Here is a 17,403-nt window from a genome sequence, read left to right as displayed (position 1 = left end):
CCCATTGTATTTTAAGGGTAGTATAGGAAGATTTTGAAATATTGAAGAAAAGAAGACAGGAAATTAATAAATTATTTCGAAGAAGAGGGGTTTAAGAAATAAATAAGAAAGTTAATTCCGGGTCTTACCATTTGAGTTCCGATTAACAGGATCAGTGGTTTATATAACAAATTATTTTGGGACCTCGTTGCATAGGAAGATTTCCAAATGAGGTAGAAATGAAGACAGGAAATGGATGAATTATTTCGAAGAAGAGGGGTTTAAGAAATAAATAAGAAAGTTAATTCCGGGTCTTACCATTTGAGTTCCGATTAACAGGATCAGTGGTTTATATAACAAATTATTTTGGGACCTCGTTGCATAGGAAGATTTCCAAATGAGGTAGAAATGAAGACAGGAAATGGATGAATTATTTCGAAGAAGAGGGGTTTAAGAAATAAATAAGAAAGTTAATTCCGGGTCTTACCATTTGAGTTCCGATTAACAGGATCAGTGGTTTATATAACAAATTATTCTGAGACCTCGTTGCATGATAAAATTTTGAAATAATGAAGAAACGAAGACAGGAAATGCTTGAATTATTTCGAAGAAGAATGGTTTGAGAAATAAATAGTAGAGTTAATCCCTAGGCTTACCATTCGAGTTCCGATTAACAGGATCATTGATTTATATAACGAATTATTTTGGGACCCCATTACATTTGAAGGGTAATATAGGAAGATTTTGAAATGATGAAGAAACGAAGACAGGAAATGATTGAATTATTTCGAAGAAGAGTGGTTTGAGAAATAAATAGGAGAACTAATTCCTAGGCTTAACATTTGAGTTCCGATTAACAGGATCAGTGATTTATATAACGAATTATTTTAGGACCTCGTTGCACAGTAAGATTTTAAAATGATGCAGAAACAAAGACAGTAAATGCTTGAATTATTTCAAAGAAGAATGGTTTGAGAAATAAATAATAGAGTTAATCCCTTGACTTACCATTTGAGTTCCAATGGCGCGTGCCACAGTCGACAGCAAGGTCGGTCACACGTCGAACCATATGGTGCGAACGTGGCGAGGAATAACACGGAACTGAGGTAGGAAGACATCGGCGATAATCGGCCACGAGCCTAACCTGTGATGTTTACATTGAGCCCTATCCTCAAACCACGCCTCTCCGAATTCCTTCCCACGATGTTCTCAGAAATATTATAAGCGAAACGGTTACCTTGCATCTATGTTACGTTACAAATTCATATCCTGTATAATGAACAATTTTATAACCTGGTTTTCTTTTCCAAGAAATACAAAGATGTACTGATAAAATAATAGAATACAGGAAATGATCGATAAAAGATCTAAAATGAAGAGAAAAAGGATGGATCTAAGGTATCAGTAAACAATGAAATTTTTGAAAAAAGATCAATTTAAATGAAAAATCACAAATTATCTTTTTATACCTTTCGTTTCGTAACTTCATTTCCTTTAAAAAGAAATATGAGAAGCTATTAAAAAGGTAAACAAAAATGACGGAAAACTTGCTTCGCTACATATCTGTTTATGCTATGTAACAAGTAGACGACTTGCATAACAAATTGCTTTGCAACCTCTTTGAATAAATACAGATCGCGTTAAAAAGGCAAAGAAACGAAGGAAAGTGAAACTTAAAAGACTGTATACGCTGTGTGATGACTCAATTTTGCGCGACAAATCATTTTCTAATCGTTTTGCTCGTTACGCACTCGCTTTTACAACTCATTAACGAATCTTATCTTTCGTGCAACATTTTCTATCTCGTTATTAATAATGGCGTCGGAAGTTGAGGGTGTATAATTCCCACAGCAGCAGCGTTGTGCAATTTTATCGAGGGAACCGAGAAGATCGCTTCATTGTAAACGATACTCTACTACGAGTGATCCATAACAGCAAAAGGTTCAAAAAATCCCCAAAAATTCGAACCTCGAGAGAAATTGAAAAATTCCTTCCCGATAGCATCGAAATAAAAATTACTCGCGTTAATTTAAAACGCGGAGTTCGAATTAATTGCAGGAAAAATTGCGAAAAAGTGTAAAGAACTATGGAAAAGTATAAAAAATTCACGTTTCGTGTTACAGGCCATATCTCATGACCTAAAATATTATACTTTCTTATACTCCTCGCTGCTCAACGAGCACCGTCTGTGCAATTACCAGAGCACGCGTTATCCAAGGTAACAAAGCTCTTGACTTTCCTTCAATCCCCGAGAGGCTCTTAATTTTCCCCATAGAAATAAATAAACAAAAGTGTCACGAGGTTTGAAACGGAAGGCCAGAGAATCGAAGAGTCGGGATTCGCCGTGAAATACGCCGCAATTTATTATAGAATCTACAATTGAAAAAAAGGAACGGGAAAAAGGAAAAACTGGAAAAAAAGAAAAATGGCAAAAAGAGGAAGGAAAAGAGGGGAAAAAAAAAATTCATTCGATAGCCGCACTCGCTCGAGAATAAAAATCCCACCGCGGCCTGTCTATTCTGTCTTGTTCGCGGTTCGCCGGCATAAAATAAACAAAAACCCATCGACGCACCGTCGCGTAATACAAGGCAATCGTTACAATCGTAATTCAGAGACACGAACCGACAGAAGAGGGAACAACTGCTACGGACAATTGATATCGCCTATGCAAACAGAGTAACGTCGATATTCCCAATCGCGCTGCTCGCAAAATTACTGCGACCGCCGGTTTATTTATCGTATGGGCCAGGAGACGAAGGGCCGTGTCAAAAAGCGAGGCAATACGCGCGCGGCACATCCGGCGAAATAAAGCCGTTTCTCATTTTCCGCCCGTGGAAAACGAAAGTTCCTTAACGAGTGAAAAACTACCGCGCGCGCCTTTGCCGGAAATATTACGCGCGCCCGTGGATCGAGTACGAAATTAATACCCGCCTCAGTGTGAATATACGATACGAGGGTAGAGAAAAATAGAAAAGGCGGGAAAAAATAACCCGGGGCCTGAAAGAACAAAAGGAAATTGCGAAAACAAGGTAATCAAATGATCAAAAATTGAAACCGGCAACCTTCGTTAACCCTTTCACTGCCACGCCGAAATCACATGTTTCGCTCAGGACGCCACCAGAGTGCGCCACTAGATGCAAGATTTGTTCTAATATTGTTTCGGTCGCTGTTCCAATGAAAATTTTTAATTGCTCGATGGGGCAATTTCTATTTCAAAGTAGCTTCTAATTCGCGGTTATATTCAAAATACACTGATTGTCAATTTTTACTTAATTTTGACAATTGTAAGTAGCTCAAGTAGTTCTCCGGTCACCAATGACCACCACCGTGGCGCCACAGGAGAAAACATGGCCGGCCACATGTGACCAACATGGCAGTCAATGTATTAACCCTTTGCACTCGGCGATGTTTTTGTTACAGAAGAATTCAAAAACTTTCTGCTAGAAACTCGACGATATTTTTAAAACAGTAAATAAGAAATAGTATACAAAGTAGAATTATTTTACTTCGATATTCCACACCGTGGAAATATAAGTGGCATTATTTTAAATTGGATATATCAATTAACATCGATCTTTGGAACTTCATTAAATGGCAACTGAGGCTCGCCTCTCGAGTGCAAAGGGTTAACTCTCTGGGACACGCTGGGACTAAAAGTGTCCCACCTTTTTTATTGTTTTAATATTTTTATATTTCCTCTTATTTACGTAAAGCAGTTGGTAATACCTTCGACAAATGTCATAAATGTATTCGCTCGTATTGACAACATTCAAAATGCCAGTACAGATTCATGAATTGTTGCAAGCGAAAGGATTATTGCGACAATCTTTTCTTCCTGGTTTTATGTTTTTACATTATGTGATTCCTTTATTAGTAAAGATATACTAATCTTGTTTTATTTAAAACGCAATGAAATTTCTATGCAACACGGGTCTATTTTATTATCTGAAATCTTGTGCCGCAAAGAGTTAAGCAGTCCCGACACAAAATGTATAACGCTGTTCATTTTAGGATCTGGAATTTTTTGATCCGGAATAGAGGATCCACAATTTTTGGTATTCGGTAACAGATCTTGTAAAAATTTGCGATAAGTATGGTACCTTTGTTCAGAGATGCTTGGCGGATCTACGTTGAGGTTAAGGAAACACTATGTTTCTGACAAGAGTCACTTAAAATATTTTACGAGACGTTTCCCTTACGAGCCTAAGTGGAGGAACTTTCTTAAGTAGAGGAGATCCATGAATGATACAGAATTGGAAGGCCTACGGTATAATTAGAGAACCTGTTGCTAGTAGACCCAAGATGCAGAGAATATTCAGAAGCCACGGGTCATCGTCCATAATCCAGACCGTGCAGAACCTCATCATATCGAAATTCTTTAAAACACCAACCTGGTCTGAATCCTAGAACTCTTTTGAACCCCTACAGTCAAAGCTACAGTCCTGATCGCATGGGTAAAATTCGAAGCACAAAATTCGTACTATAAAAACAAAACCCAACCTGAAATTAAAATCTATAATACCAATTAACTGGACAAAAATTGAAATCAAAAGTCTATTTTCCAATGGAACACTGCGAGACTCGAGCTCTCTAGCGAGGGGCCAAGATCCTGTCAATATCCCTGCGTGCCAACGCAGCGCATTTTCACCCTGTTTATCGACCACCGTTCCCTGACCCGCCCCAACAACAAAGTACTTAAAACACGGGAAGATCAAAAGTGAGCGCGGTGAAAGAGGCAAACTGGGAACAGATTAGCATCCTACGCGGACTGTGGACCACGGCATGTCACTCGAGCATGGCCTTAATGTACTCTAAATATTTTTCCAGAAAACGAGGAGAAAAGAGAAGCCCGGAAACGTTTCTCCCTCGGGGAGAGGGTGGATATAACGTACGTATAACCCGAGTGCCTGTGATGTGGCCAGCGCGAGTGTAAACACCGCCTTAACTCGCCCCGGCCGGAATCGAATTCGCGCGGAAAGGGTGAAAGCAAAGCGGAGCGGAGAGAGGTCGAGAGTCCAGTTAGCCCGAAGGATCGCGCGTACATCTTTATGCAGATACAGACACGGGCCCGGTGCTTTGTAAATTTTCAGGGCGAGCACCTCTTTAGAGGAGCACAGGGTGGGCCGGCGGTTGGGGCGGGGGCGTGGGTGGGTGGCGGTGGGTGGGATGGTCGTGGCACACGCGCTTTGCGGATTTTTCAATCACGTTCCGTACTGACAGGATTAATAAAGCGACGCGCGCTGCGCGGAGAGTTTCCAGACTCATTTCATGCAGAATCGAATTGGATTTCCAGGTCGGGGCCGGTGTGTATCTGTGTGCAACGGAGAGACCTGGTCCCTTTGATGTGCCACGCTCGGATACCGTCCGACTATCTCTGTCCGTCTCTGGCGCGAAAACGATACCACCTCGTCCAGTACTTTGTTACATCGCCACTAAATAATCGGTTTATAAAAATTCATCGCGGGTCCAGCGAAGCGGCGGGTTTAGAGCACGGTGCACAGGATGCCACGATCTCTGTGACGGATCGGAACTGGCCCCGACGAATACCGTCTTCCGGATACTTCTGATCGATCCAATAGCGATTTCAACGTCCACGAATTTTCTTACGAATATTAACTCACGATTATCGATAGAATCGGTGCAGGGTACGATGAGTAATTAGCGATTTGAACACCTTGCGAACGGAACAAGAGTACGGTTTTTGAAAAACCGTACCGTGGGGTCGATAGTCATTCAAAACTACCAGCGCTCATTTCTGCTTGACAGGTTAAACGCCACACCGATTTTACGTACCGTTCACACCACAGTTAGCCGTCATTTGGGCCCTTTCGGGCCGTACGAACCGCCGAGGCTTGAACGGGAAAGTCTAGCACCGGTTCCTAGGGTCCCTAGGGACCAGCCTGGCGTTCAACGTGTTACACACGATTTTGGTTCATAGCGACACTGGCAATAAAGACATAAAAGTCCAACACATTACGTCCACTACTTAACTTGGGACGTGCGATCCTAGAGCTGCAACAGCGGATGCATATAAGTTTACCTCGGCTATAATAACGCATTTACATGGACACATTTATGAATCCCTAGGCCCTATCAATTGTTTTCGCCGAACGCATATAAGCTGCGGTCGTCCGCAAAGGGTTGATGTCGAAGAATTGAATACGTAAGGATTAACGTGTCAGTTGCCTAGGCAAGCTCTTCCAAGAAGATCTGTAGAAACGCATCCGTCGATGCGGAGAAAGAAAGCCTATATATTGTTTCCACTCCTAGAGCCATCGATGGGCCCGAGTCAATGAGGTCCTGGTTTATGTCTTTTGACGAGCGCCCCATGACTCGTGGACACGTGGACCACCTGGAACGTTTAGGCTAGGTCCCGAAAAAATAAAATCGGTTTCACTAAAGCTTGGGACAGAGCTTCTCCAAGACAGAGTCCTCTGTACCAGCCCTAATCGCGTAATAAAGCTTGTATTAACCACTTGCGCTGAAAAGACGTGTCACGCACGTAGTAATGCTTTCGTCGCAGAATCGCCAACGACGTGGTGTACACGTCGTCAGGCAATTGTCACAGAAACACTGGACCGTTCTGGCACACACGTCTGTGAATTTCTTGTCGGCGCAAATGGTTAACACGGAATAGTGCTTTCATCCTTTAATACCTATACCTATACTATACATGTTCACTAATTTGTTAGCTGCGCTGGGGCGAAAACGCGTCGTAAAAATGCCACGTTGTACGAGAGATACCTGTACTTGGATTGGGAATAAGCGCGAAATATTTGAAACGATACGAAACGAAGTAATGCACGGTTTCAACCCTCCAAGACCTATTAACCGAAGCTAACGACCCAACCAGACGCATGCATAGACGAGAAAAAAGGAAGAATAAATAGCGGGGAACAAAAGGGAAGAAAAATGAAGGCACAAGAAAGGAAGTATAATTGGCTGCTAAATACGTTATAATTGGCAAGGGAATCGATCGAGCTGGGTCGATTTGCCAAGGAAATCCGGTGGAACCGGTTGGCAACGTCTAGCCACACTGGAAGATTGAGCCGTGCTGTACGATCGAGAAAGACGGGAATAACGGGAAAAGGTAGTCGTACACGCGTAGGGTCGAGGGTTGAAGCCAGCGGAGAGCGAAGCCAGAGGATTGGTACGTTTTTAGTGGTTGCAGCACTCGAACGTGCCAGAGCGAATATATCCTGCACGAGTGCATACACGCGCGGGTACACGCGCGCTCGCGCACTGAGTGGTTCGAATGTAACGGTGTGCGTGTGCATACGTACTCACGCACACGGCCACGGCCTTTATTCTTGCTATCTCGGTGCACGTGCAAAAGCACTGGCCGGCTCTCCGAATATTTTCCTTCTAATTTAATTTCACCAGGCCGGAGTGCAGCGTACGCATTACTTCGCACGTATCCCGGCAAGAGGGAACAGATTGAGATTGAGAAGGGGGAAGAAGCACGCACGTTGCGATATAACGATGCACGCTGGTGGCTTTTTAAAAGGCCGATTAGGGTGGTATCACGCGCTGGTATAAGGAAGCGTCATCGCAATTGATTTTTTCTCCCTCTCTTCTGTCTCCCTTTTCCTCCATTTTTATTCCGTGTTTTGCTTTCTTTAATTGTTTCTACCGACGTTTGCCATTTTTATTTCCCTTTTCTTACGTCTTTTTATTTTTCTTTCCTCTTTCACGTACGATTGCCCGCGACAGAAAGACGTAATAATTAGAGCCCACTGATTACGAGATCGTGCCAATGGTCTATATATCCCGCTCGCCCCAACACGCTCGCGCGACACTCGAGAGCACTTGAATTTTAGAGGAACTCGTGGTACGTTTATCAGACGCGCGACCCTCTACCCTCCGTCACTTCAACCACGCGAAACCATTCAGACGTACTTTACGCGAGCCGTTTCCGAAGCACCGACCCGAATCTAGGTTGTGGTTCGCGTGCAGATCGAAGAATTTATTTGGCTAACGAGATGCACTTTTTTAACCATCCGTTATTCGTGTCTTTTAAATTGACACTCTGACTGTGCGTTGGTCATATATGACCAGCCACGGTTTCTCCTGTGACGCCACGTGGTCATTGGGGACCACTAATAAAATAAACCCTCCATTGGGTAAGAATGTTGTCTTGTATCACCAATTTATTATTATTTTGCCATTATATTTGTAGGATATTTTTAGGGACATGACACAGAATTAAGAGTTGTGGAGAGTCCGTCGGTTGTCAAGATAGTCATGCGAAATAGAGTTGTCATTCGGAATACCGTAATTAGTAAGTCGAGTTACGGTCGTAGTCTCCTAGTAAAAGCCTTATCTGGGATTCGCTAGTAAACACCTCACAAAACCACCAAACCACCTTGATCCTACACTTTGAATAATAAAAATACTCCCGTGACGTCCTGAGCGAAACATTTGACTGCAACGTGACAATCAAAGGGTTAAACGGTACCACGTTTGCTTCATAATGTCCCCTAGTTTCATTCCCCTCTAATAATCTAAACAACGGCTTAATCGAGAAATTCCCTTAAATTTTAGACACGTAGGAATGCATCTGTCAATGCGAGAAAGAAAACCAACATTTTGTTTCCACTCTCAGCGATATCAAGGGTCCCGAGTCAATGGGCGCCTGGTGTATGTCTTTACCGCCAGCGCCCCATGACTCGCGGACACGTGGACACGACGTTTGGCATGAAAAGAATCCCAAAAATCCCTGAAAGAATTCGTTCGTTGACGATAAGAGAACCGTACAGACCTTTTCCAAGTATTGACACTGTGATCACCGTGCCAGCCCCCATTTCGAATAATAAAACTCGTCGAAACACGAAACAGTGCCTTCGTTCATTGACCCCTCGCGACATCCCTTCAGATATAACCTATTCGAACCACGTCAGAAAAGCTCGTGCGGATTACTAAGTTTCCTTTTCTCGTTTCAGTGTTATCCAGCAAGAACGGCGCAGCATCCTCTGACTCGAACTCGACGAAAGTCGTAGTAGACGAGGAAGACGACGAATCGTTGGCAGAGATTACGTTGGAGGAGTTCAAAGAGAGGTATAGGAGACTGATACCCTACATGACATTCTACGTAGCCAACAACTACGTGAACGGGCAGGCACAGATCCCTCAAGTCACAGCCGAGAAGGAGGCGCAAAGTAGCCCGCTGGTGAGAAAAATCCCACAACCGTTCACCAGAGTGAACAACGTGCCACGAAGAGGGAACAACAATTACCGCGCGAGCGTGCAGAACCAAGACAAGAAGTTCGTTCCATCGGTACAGTACGACCCGAGGAACGTGGGAGCTGATAGCGACTACTTCACGCCCGTGAGATACAATTCGAAGATCAATTACGACGAGTATTCGACACCGTACCAATTGTACCAGGAGCAGAAGCTAGCGTCGTATCCTGAAATAACAACGGTATCCAACCAGATCACCCATAAGGAGAACCGATTCCATGCAAACGTGAGACCATTACGACCTTACACGACAAATGGCAGAGATCAACTGCCTAGAAAACAACCGATTAAACCGATCTATGGTGCCCTGAGAGACGACTACATCCTCGATTATAATGTCAGACCGAGCAATAATATCGCCCTTAATTATCCCGTTAAGGATTTCCAGGATCATCGACAAATTCCATTGCCGGTTTATCCCAATGTATTAGAACCTATCCCAGGTGCTCAGCAACCCCCTATGCTCCCTCAGCTACCTCGAAATCCGAACGTGAACCTGCAGCAGATAGTGGAGAGTTTTCATCTGAGCGAGCGTTTGCCGGAAACATTGAACAAGGAGAACATAAACAGCAGCTTGAAGACGCTCGTCGAGATACTGAACATCCTTCACAATAAGAAGAAGGAAGAGTTCCCGCAGATCCAGGCACCGCCTCTTACACCGTTAGCGCCGGCACCTCTGCCACTCAGGGTGCCACAGAAGGCACCGAGCTACAAACTGCGACCACATAGGCCGAAGGTGATCACCGAGACGCGGTTCCCGGCTACACCGAATCCACTGTACCTGACCGACGACCCTGAACGTTACAAAGTAACGTTGTACGACGAAGAAACGAAACCCAAGCCTCCGCCACAAGCCGGTTACAACACGAACAGCTTGACCAGTAACAAGGTGGTGGAGTATTATATTCCTGTGGTGCAGGAAATTCCAATGAAACACAAAGAACAGTTCCTGCCGACGATCAGACCGCAAGCTAACGAAGGTCCCACCGACCATTCATACGCGATCACGGAGGATCTCAGTGACGACGTGTTGCAAGAGGAACGGTATCCGTTGCCACCTGTTACCACGGAGAGCCCTGTTTACACCTACACCACACCAAGCGAGGTCTCCACCCCGAAACAAACTGGCCCGCAGACGTCGCTGAAGTATGGCGCCACGCGTGGGGAGGCTAATGTAGACTACCCAGCCTATTCCAGCATACCCCGGACCAACTTCAGTTGCAAGGAACAGCGTTACAAGGGATTCTTCGGTGATCCTGACACTGGATGCCAGGTAACGTTCTTGTGATCCTTGTTTCCTTTGTTTCTCGTTTTAATTTAAATCCTCGTGGTTCTGAATGTGACTACAGGGTGTTCTAGGTCTGGACTGATCCTATTACGATGCTTCTTCGATGTGATCTATTACTCGAACTGTACAGTAACATCGTAAATACGTATTCTTCGTGAATCTTTGCAAACGTTTTAGTCGTGAACCACTGTTACACAATTACTGTTACGCTTGTTACACGATCATTGTAAATATTACTGACTCGATCGATGGTTCCTCTTATCAGGAAAAAACGTAAACACGATGTAGATGTGCTTCAACGAGTATAGTAATAGTATTCCAAGTTGTAAACTGTCACTATTCGTATTTATGTCTCGAAAATAAAGGCAGATAGAGCTGCAGTGTGTACATTTCTTGCTCAGAACGACTTTCCAAACATGTTGGAAAAGTTTGTTGGTTTAGATATAGAACACTCTGTACGAAGGATAGAAAAGGTCGATTCTATACTATTGATTTACTTTTGCGAGATATTTGTATCGTCTATCCTAATTGTCTAAAAGCTTTCGAATCTACTTCGGAATTTTGAGGAATGCTAATAACGTTGTTCTTGCAGGTATGGCATTACTGCGATCTCAACGGCGGTAAATCATCGTTTTTATGTCCGAACGGTACCATATTCAGTCAAGTGGCGCTGACGTGCGACTGGTGGTTCAACGTAAAATGCGAAACGACGACTCAATTGTACGTGTTAAACGAGCGACTGTACAAGTACATTTTGCCGATAATGCCAAAGTTTCCGGAGGACTTCACCGGCCCGGAAGTAGATCGGTATTTGGAGCTCAAGTTTAAGGAGATGGAGGCGAAACTGAAGGAGAAGAAGCTGAAGAAACAGCAGGAAGAGAAAGAGAAAGAAAAGCTGAAGAATAAGCAACAAACACAAGAGAAAGAAAACGAGTGAAAGATACATTTAAGTTGTAGTTAAATTATTGCAATTTTGCAGGTTCAAACCTAGTATGTATTTAACGTATCTTGTTGCCATTATTTGTTATAAATAGCAACGAACGATTATGGGTTGTGTGTCTTACACATCTTAGGATGTGAAGAAATTTTGTGAAACTCAAAAATGTGCAATATTTTTATTATAGGTTCGTGTGTGATTTCTTTTTTTTTTTTATATTTAGTGTATTCTATAAGGAAAATTGCGTATAAGATCTCCACATTGAGGAAATCAAATTATTTTATCACGATCGAAGTATTTAATTATTATATCGAATTTAACTATGCAAACACTTAAAGCAGCTGGAAATACGAGAAAAACATACATGGAATAACCGATTTCCCTCTAGTCATATTTGTACTGTGTAATTATTTATAACAGGATATACTTTACTATATTATAGAAAATTTTTGAATATGTCCATGCATATAGAGAGCAACAGTGGTCTCTTATCTCTTAAATATATCACGTATACAACATATTATACTTAATAACAAACAAATATAACAGTGAATTAATTTGGAAATTTCCTACTTTTGAGGAAATAGTCTATGCGTTTAAAATTATGTATCAAAACAAATTGGTTTTTCAATTTTGTATTTGTACTTTATACTCTATTGCAAATATAAAATAAAATTATTTATTTACCGTTTGATATGGATATCTTTTTTAGAATACATGCAATGCTATCTCTAAGAATTTCTTCTAATCTCAAAAAACTTTTCTACGACACAGATAAAAAATTAACTTGGACTCACCTTTTTTGACTGCCGAATCCTCTGCAAGTTCTTGCTTACACGATCAAACGTACTGTAGAAATCCAACAGCTGTTGTTCATTCTGACAAACACCAAAGTAAAAATATATTCATTTGCTTAACTGAAATAATAATAAATGATTTGCATTGGTTATAATACAAACCTTTTTAATTAATGGTTGATAATTATGTTTTTGATGTAACCGTAACATACAATGAGAACATCCAGCTATATCACAATTTTCACAGTAGTATCCCACCGATTCATTGCAACGTTCTGAACAAGTATTTCTTATAACGAAAGTATTTTCATTATCATTTTCTGTTAACATAATTTTCGAATGATTTTGCAATGCTTTTCCATGGATCTAATAAAATGAACACAAAATATCACTAGCTATCCTGAATTTATATGTAATATTGTACAACAATGCATTTATTTTTATTATTTCTTAAAGCATTTATTAAATATAACTAAAGGTATATTTTTAGAAAAAAAACAAATAATGAATAAATACAAAAATCACTATCATACTACAAACAATATACCTTGGAATAACAATTATGACAAAAGAGAGCAATACATTGTGGACACTTTATGGCTGCTTGAATTCCACATTCGTGACACAAGCCTGAAAATAAAGTACGCTTTATTTTAACTTAAAATAATTTAGAGTAATATTTTGTTCTCTGATACGATACAGACCTTCTATAGACTGTTGCTTTGATTTAATACTGACTGATTTATGAAAAGAAATATCTACATCGTCTGTATTAAGTGGTCGATTATGCGACATAACCATTAAACCCAATGTATATACATTTAAAGGTAATGAAAAATTTTGATCACTCTCACATCGTGAAATCGTGTTACACTGGGGACAAGGTTTATGAAGAAATGATTTTGTACACTTGTCACATATCACATGTCCACAACTTAATAATAAGGGAATTACACCGCGAAAAGGAACAAATTCTGAAACAAACAAGATAAACGAACTCTCTCAACATATTTCCTAATTGTATTTTGCAAATAAAAATGTTTCATACGATAAAGCAGAACGATGATCATAATGTTAACCTTATAATATTCTAACCTCTAGAATACATTTACGCTATCTATATTTGCAAAGGAAAATAATATTAAAGCGAAGAAGCTTCTTATATACCTTTCATTAAGTTACCATTGAAGAATATGCATATTTACAAAAATACATAAAAAAATATTGCAAAACAATTACTGAAACAATGCTATACAACGTTATACACAAGTATTTCATTTGTTATTTCATATATAATGTGTAAACAATCAAATAAAAGAAGTATCAGTAAATGCATTCAATGATTACCTTGAAAAAAGAACTGATGTTTACATTGTATACAAAACACGTTTCGAAGTTTTGTAGGCGGAAAGTCATAATTCTGAATATATTTGGTATTTTTTCGTTTGGTCAGCATTTTGTTCACTCTGACTTAATAATCTGTACGATCACTAATTTCAAACACGCACTATATCGAATCTACGTATCGTTTAAAGTTTATATACCGCGACACGAACACGCGAAAGCTCAAACGTAAACCATCTCACATTTGAATTCTAGCTCAGTGCCGGCACAAGATAGTGGTACCTATACACTTCAATCCTCAAGTGGTAGGGTGCAAAACACTTGTTACAGATTTGCTATATTACAGTCAAATTATTTCCGCTGGACAAAATGCGGTTAAAATGAATACTTTAATAAAACGATATATTAAATTTTATTCGATTGTACATGAATATCGTGTGTATGTTTCTACGTTACTTCCAAATACACAATTTATAAATTGCAAAGCTAATTTAAAATTTTATTCAATAAATAATAATTTTATTTTTATTATTTTGATACGAAAGTAAAATTCTATACTACTTTGATATTAAAATAAAGTTCAAATAAAAAAAAAGTTTCTACAACATTATTAACCAATTAAAATTTAAACGTAATGCAATAAGTCACAAAATTTGTATTGCTCGTTAACGAATTCAATTATGTTTGAAAAATAACCGCACCAACTGTATTTGAATTTCGTTTACAACAAATTTAAAGCTTCACTTACTTTAATCACAAATTTTGCAATTGTCAAATATTCGAATAGAAGATAAAATATAATAGTAATAACATCGAGTAGCCGTTAGAAGTAAAACAAAGTAAGAATTTGATAATTCTTCGCGATTAATACGAACACGACGACATGTTTAAAATTGAACTGCCGAAATACGTTTCAACCAGTTGTAACGAACTTCAATAGATCACGTGATCGGCATCCTAGTACAAAACCGGTGCAATTGTAGTCACGTGGTTATGAGTGCCTCACGATCCTCAAGACAGATGCCGCCGCGATCTTGAGAACTGCACAATTTGGCAAAAACATAAAAAGTCAGCTGGATAAACAGCGTAGTTATGTTGGATCCATTGGATTCTAGGCGCGGTCGCGACCAAAGATCCGTTATGATCCCACCTAGTACAAACGCTTCAGCGAGCAAGAGGATCGTAAACTTTAAACACTATATTTCAGCTACGTATTATTCTTGTAATATGGCAAATACGAATATCAATTTAGATCGTGATTATTAGATACAAATTCGATACAAAAATATTTTATACAAAATACATACATGAAAATGCTCGTATTGTTAGACGAACCGATGTTTTCAGCTATTTAAAAATGAGAATATCGAAACGAAATATGGTCGAAATGAAAATGTTTAACGTAATCGTGTGCATACGTACGTTTCTAACCACAAATATCAGAAATGTCACTCTTCACGTGTATACATATTCCTTATACTTACACATTAACGATAAATTTCAGATAAATCTGCTGCGTTTGAGAAACGCATGAAATTATCGTTAGAACATTATACCGTAGGAAACGAAACAGTCTGGTATCTTTCAACGATTGCATGATAAATATGCGATATACGTTTTAAGTGTTTCCTCAAATTTACAATTTGATTGTCCTAAATCGTTCCTTTCGCAAATTCTTTAATACAGGACTGGAAATAAATAAGAGGATTAGGCATCTTAAACATCGTACAAATTTATTATTCTAGAACATACATCGCTTACGAACCAGTAGCTAATACCATGCGTATTACAAATTTGCAACGACGGTACGTAGTTTGGACACAGCAAAACGTAACCTAGCTATCATTACCGAGACAAATTTGTACGTACAATGCAACATCGTTATATTTCAGAGATAATTGCAACGACCGACCGCAGTAAGTAAATTTATCCGAGATCCAGTCGACGATTATTCGAGTTTTCATCTTTACGTAATCGACGCGATCGCGCGCGACCCGCGTCCGCCACAAACCATGGGATAGGCGAGGCAAGAAGAAAGAGGAAGCGAGATATCGGATTTAGGCCGCCGCTCGAACAACAGTACGTATGTACAGGCGAAACGGTCTCTGGACTAGGCAAGCCGAGCGAAAGAGCTGTGGCAAGGTCTAGGCTGGCTGGCATTCAAGGTCGCGTGCACAGCGCAAAAGCCCCCGGATCTATCCCCGCTCCAGATTTCTAGCGCCCTTTGCCTCTAGCCGTCTTTGTCACTCCACCAGGTGCATATACACATTTCGCTGGGTCCTCTCTGTCCGTCTCGCTCGTTCTCTCTCATCGTCATGGCTTCTCGCTTCTCCACGACCAATCGAACCTTTTCTCGCTCCTTCCCGTAGCTCACTCCCGCTTCCACCTACTCCCCTCTTCCTGTCTTTCTCTCTGCCCCACCGCCAGTCGCCAGTCACTCCCCTCTCACGCTGCTTTGCCCTTTCCGCGTGCAACATCGATTTACCCATAAAAATTCCCCGCGCTCAACTCTATCACTCGTCTATTACTTCCTGGACGGTGTTCGGCGTCTCTCGTTCTCCCGGATTCACCGTTGTAATACGCAACAAAAGCATGATCGATCCGCGGATAATTCAGCAGCGGTAGCGCGGCTGGCGTTGCTTGAAATCGCTTATTTACATGCCTTCTCGTGCATACACGTATACGGACGAGTCACGTATACTATTGCCGCATGCGACTTGGCGGCGCGGTAAGAGGAACAAGGATGTGCTTAGCGGCGTTGCGAAGAAACGGAATCTCAGGCTCGCAGCTACGAATTATTCGAGCCTGCTTTGCCTCGTAAACTGCCATGAATAAAGTATAATAACGAGGAGCGAAGAATTATTTTCTGAAAATCGTTCTCTCCCGCTCTCGGAGCGAACAGTGCGAGGCGACAGTTGTAACATGTTCGCAGGTCAAGTTCGCTTACAAATGTCAATCGATTCCGCATGTGAATATGACGTCACTAGGATTGAATAGTAAATAGAATTATCCGAATTACTTTTGAAATGCTAACACGAGGCAAACAAGTATGAAATCTAATTGCAAATACATCAGGTAATGTTCAACGTATCATGTCTTATAATAGAGGTTATTTCTTTTATTTACACTGGTTTACTTAACCTCAAAGGTGAGAAGCGAACCGAGTAGGATGCTGCTGTGTGTTTCTTTCAGGCACGTTGCAGCTTCTGCAAGTTATTCCCGGTAAACAAAGCACCGATATATTTTACCATGACAGTACCTTCGGAAAGAAGAATTTTCGCCAGTAAGAAACACTGTAAGCCAGTTTACTCTAACCTCCGACATCCATGCCAGCTCGTTTCAATGTGGAATTATTAATCATGGAATTCTTACAGAATACCAGACGCCACTACGTAGACGTCGTCATTATTCACCAAGAATCCGATCCATCCTACCGTTTCGAATATTCTCGTTCTTGACACTGTAATTGCGATATTCGAACTCGATTCTACATCGAATTCGGTTGACCTAGATTAGGCACTAGGCGAAGTGGAGATTCGCAGGCCGTTCCCCGTTTCCTTGCACGCGTGCTGCGGGGAAAAGAAACGGATATACACGGACGCACGTTTTACATCGGCGAAACGAGTCCTGTAATACGTGGAGCGCGCGTTAGCGTGGCAAAAATGCGAGGTGAAACGAGGTTCGCGAGTAGGCTAATATGGAAGCTGCGCGAGCAGCGAATTCCTTGTCGCAGGAGTCGTAGCTGCAAGGCGAGGGAGAGAGATAGACGAGACGGTAGAAAGCAAGAGAGATGGCAGGAAGGAGAGTGAAATAGT

At 41.0% G+C, this 17,403-nt stretch overlaps 2 protein-coding genes across 2 annotated transcripts; one reads left to right on the top strand and one right to left on the bottom strand.

The window, feature by feature from the left end:
- Positions 1–8,643: 8,643 nt before the first annotated feature.
- Positions 8,644–11,447, top strand: LOC108547623 (uncharacterized). The gene is made up of 3 exons (XM_017900214.1): positions 8,644–8,749; positions 8,880–10,495; positions 11,103–11,447. Exons 1-3 carry the CDS (start codon positions 8,644–8,646, stop codon positions 11,445–11,447), a joined length of 2,067 nt encoding a protein of 688 aa, XP_017755703.1.
- Positions 11,448–12,049: 602 nt separating this feature from the next.
- Positions 12,050–13,700, bottom strand: LOC108547622 (E3 ubiquitin-protein ligase TRIM33). The gene is made up of 6 exons (XM_017900213.1): positions 13,592–13,700; positions 12,949–13,218; positions 12,792–12,874; positions 12,407–12,610; positions 12,245–12,325; positions 12,050–12,100 (listed from the first exon to the last, which is right to left on the bottom strand). Exons 1-6 carry the CDS (start codon positions 13,698–13,700, stop codon positions 12,050–12,052), a joined length of 798 nt encoding a protein of 265 aa, XP_017755702.1.
- Positions 13,701–17,403: the final 3,703 nt, after the last annotated feature.

The sequence above is a fragment of the Eufriesea mexicana genome, unplaced genomic scaffold (assembly GCF_001483705.2).
Source record: "Eufriesea mexicana isolate 0111107269 unplaced genomic scaffold, ASM148370v2 scaffold1146, whole genome shotgun sequence".
NCBI classification, from domain to species: Eukaryota; Metazoa; Arthropoda; class Insecta; order Hymenoptera; family Apidae; genus Eufriesea; species Eufriesea mexicana.
This window is presented reverse-complemented; position numbering and strand designations above follow the sequence as displayed.

What these genes read in the sequence shown, in the direction of transcription:
- LOC108547622 (XM_017900213.1), bottom strand. Translation starts at nt 13,700, where the DNA reads ATGCTGACCAAACGAAAAAATACCAAATATATTCAGAATTATGACTTT. An exon ending in ACATCAGTTCTTTTTTCAAG is followed by an intron (nt 13,219 to 13,591) that starts GTAATCATTGAA and finishes TGTTTGTTTCAG; the next exon opens with AATTTGTTCCTTTTCGCGGT. An exon ending in ATCAACCATTAATTAAAAAG is followed by an intron (nt 12,326 to 12,406) that starts GTTTGTATTATA and finishes GGTGTTTGTCAG; the next exon opens with AATGAACAACAGCTGTTGGA.
- LOC108547623 (XM_017900214.1), top strand. Translation starts at nt 8,644, where the DNA reads ATGACTCGCGGACACGTGGACACGACGTTTGGCATGAAAAGAATCCCA. An exon ending in ACCGTACAGACCTTTTCCAA is followed by an intron (nt 8,750 to 8,879) that starts GTATTGACACTG and finishes GAACCACGTCAG; the next exon opens with AAAAGCTCGTGCGGATTACT. An exon ending in ATCCTGACACTGGATGCCAG is followed by an intron (nt 10,496 to 11,102) that starts GTAACGTTCTTG and finishes TTGTTCTTGCAG; the next exon opens with GTATGGCATTACTGCGATCT.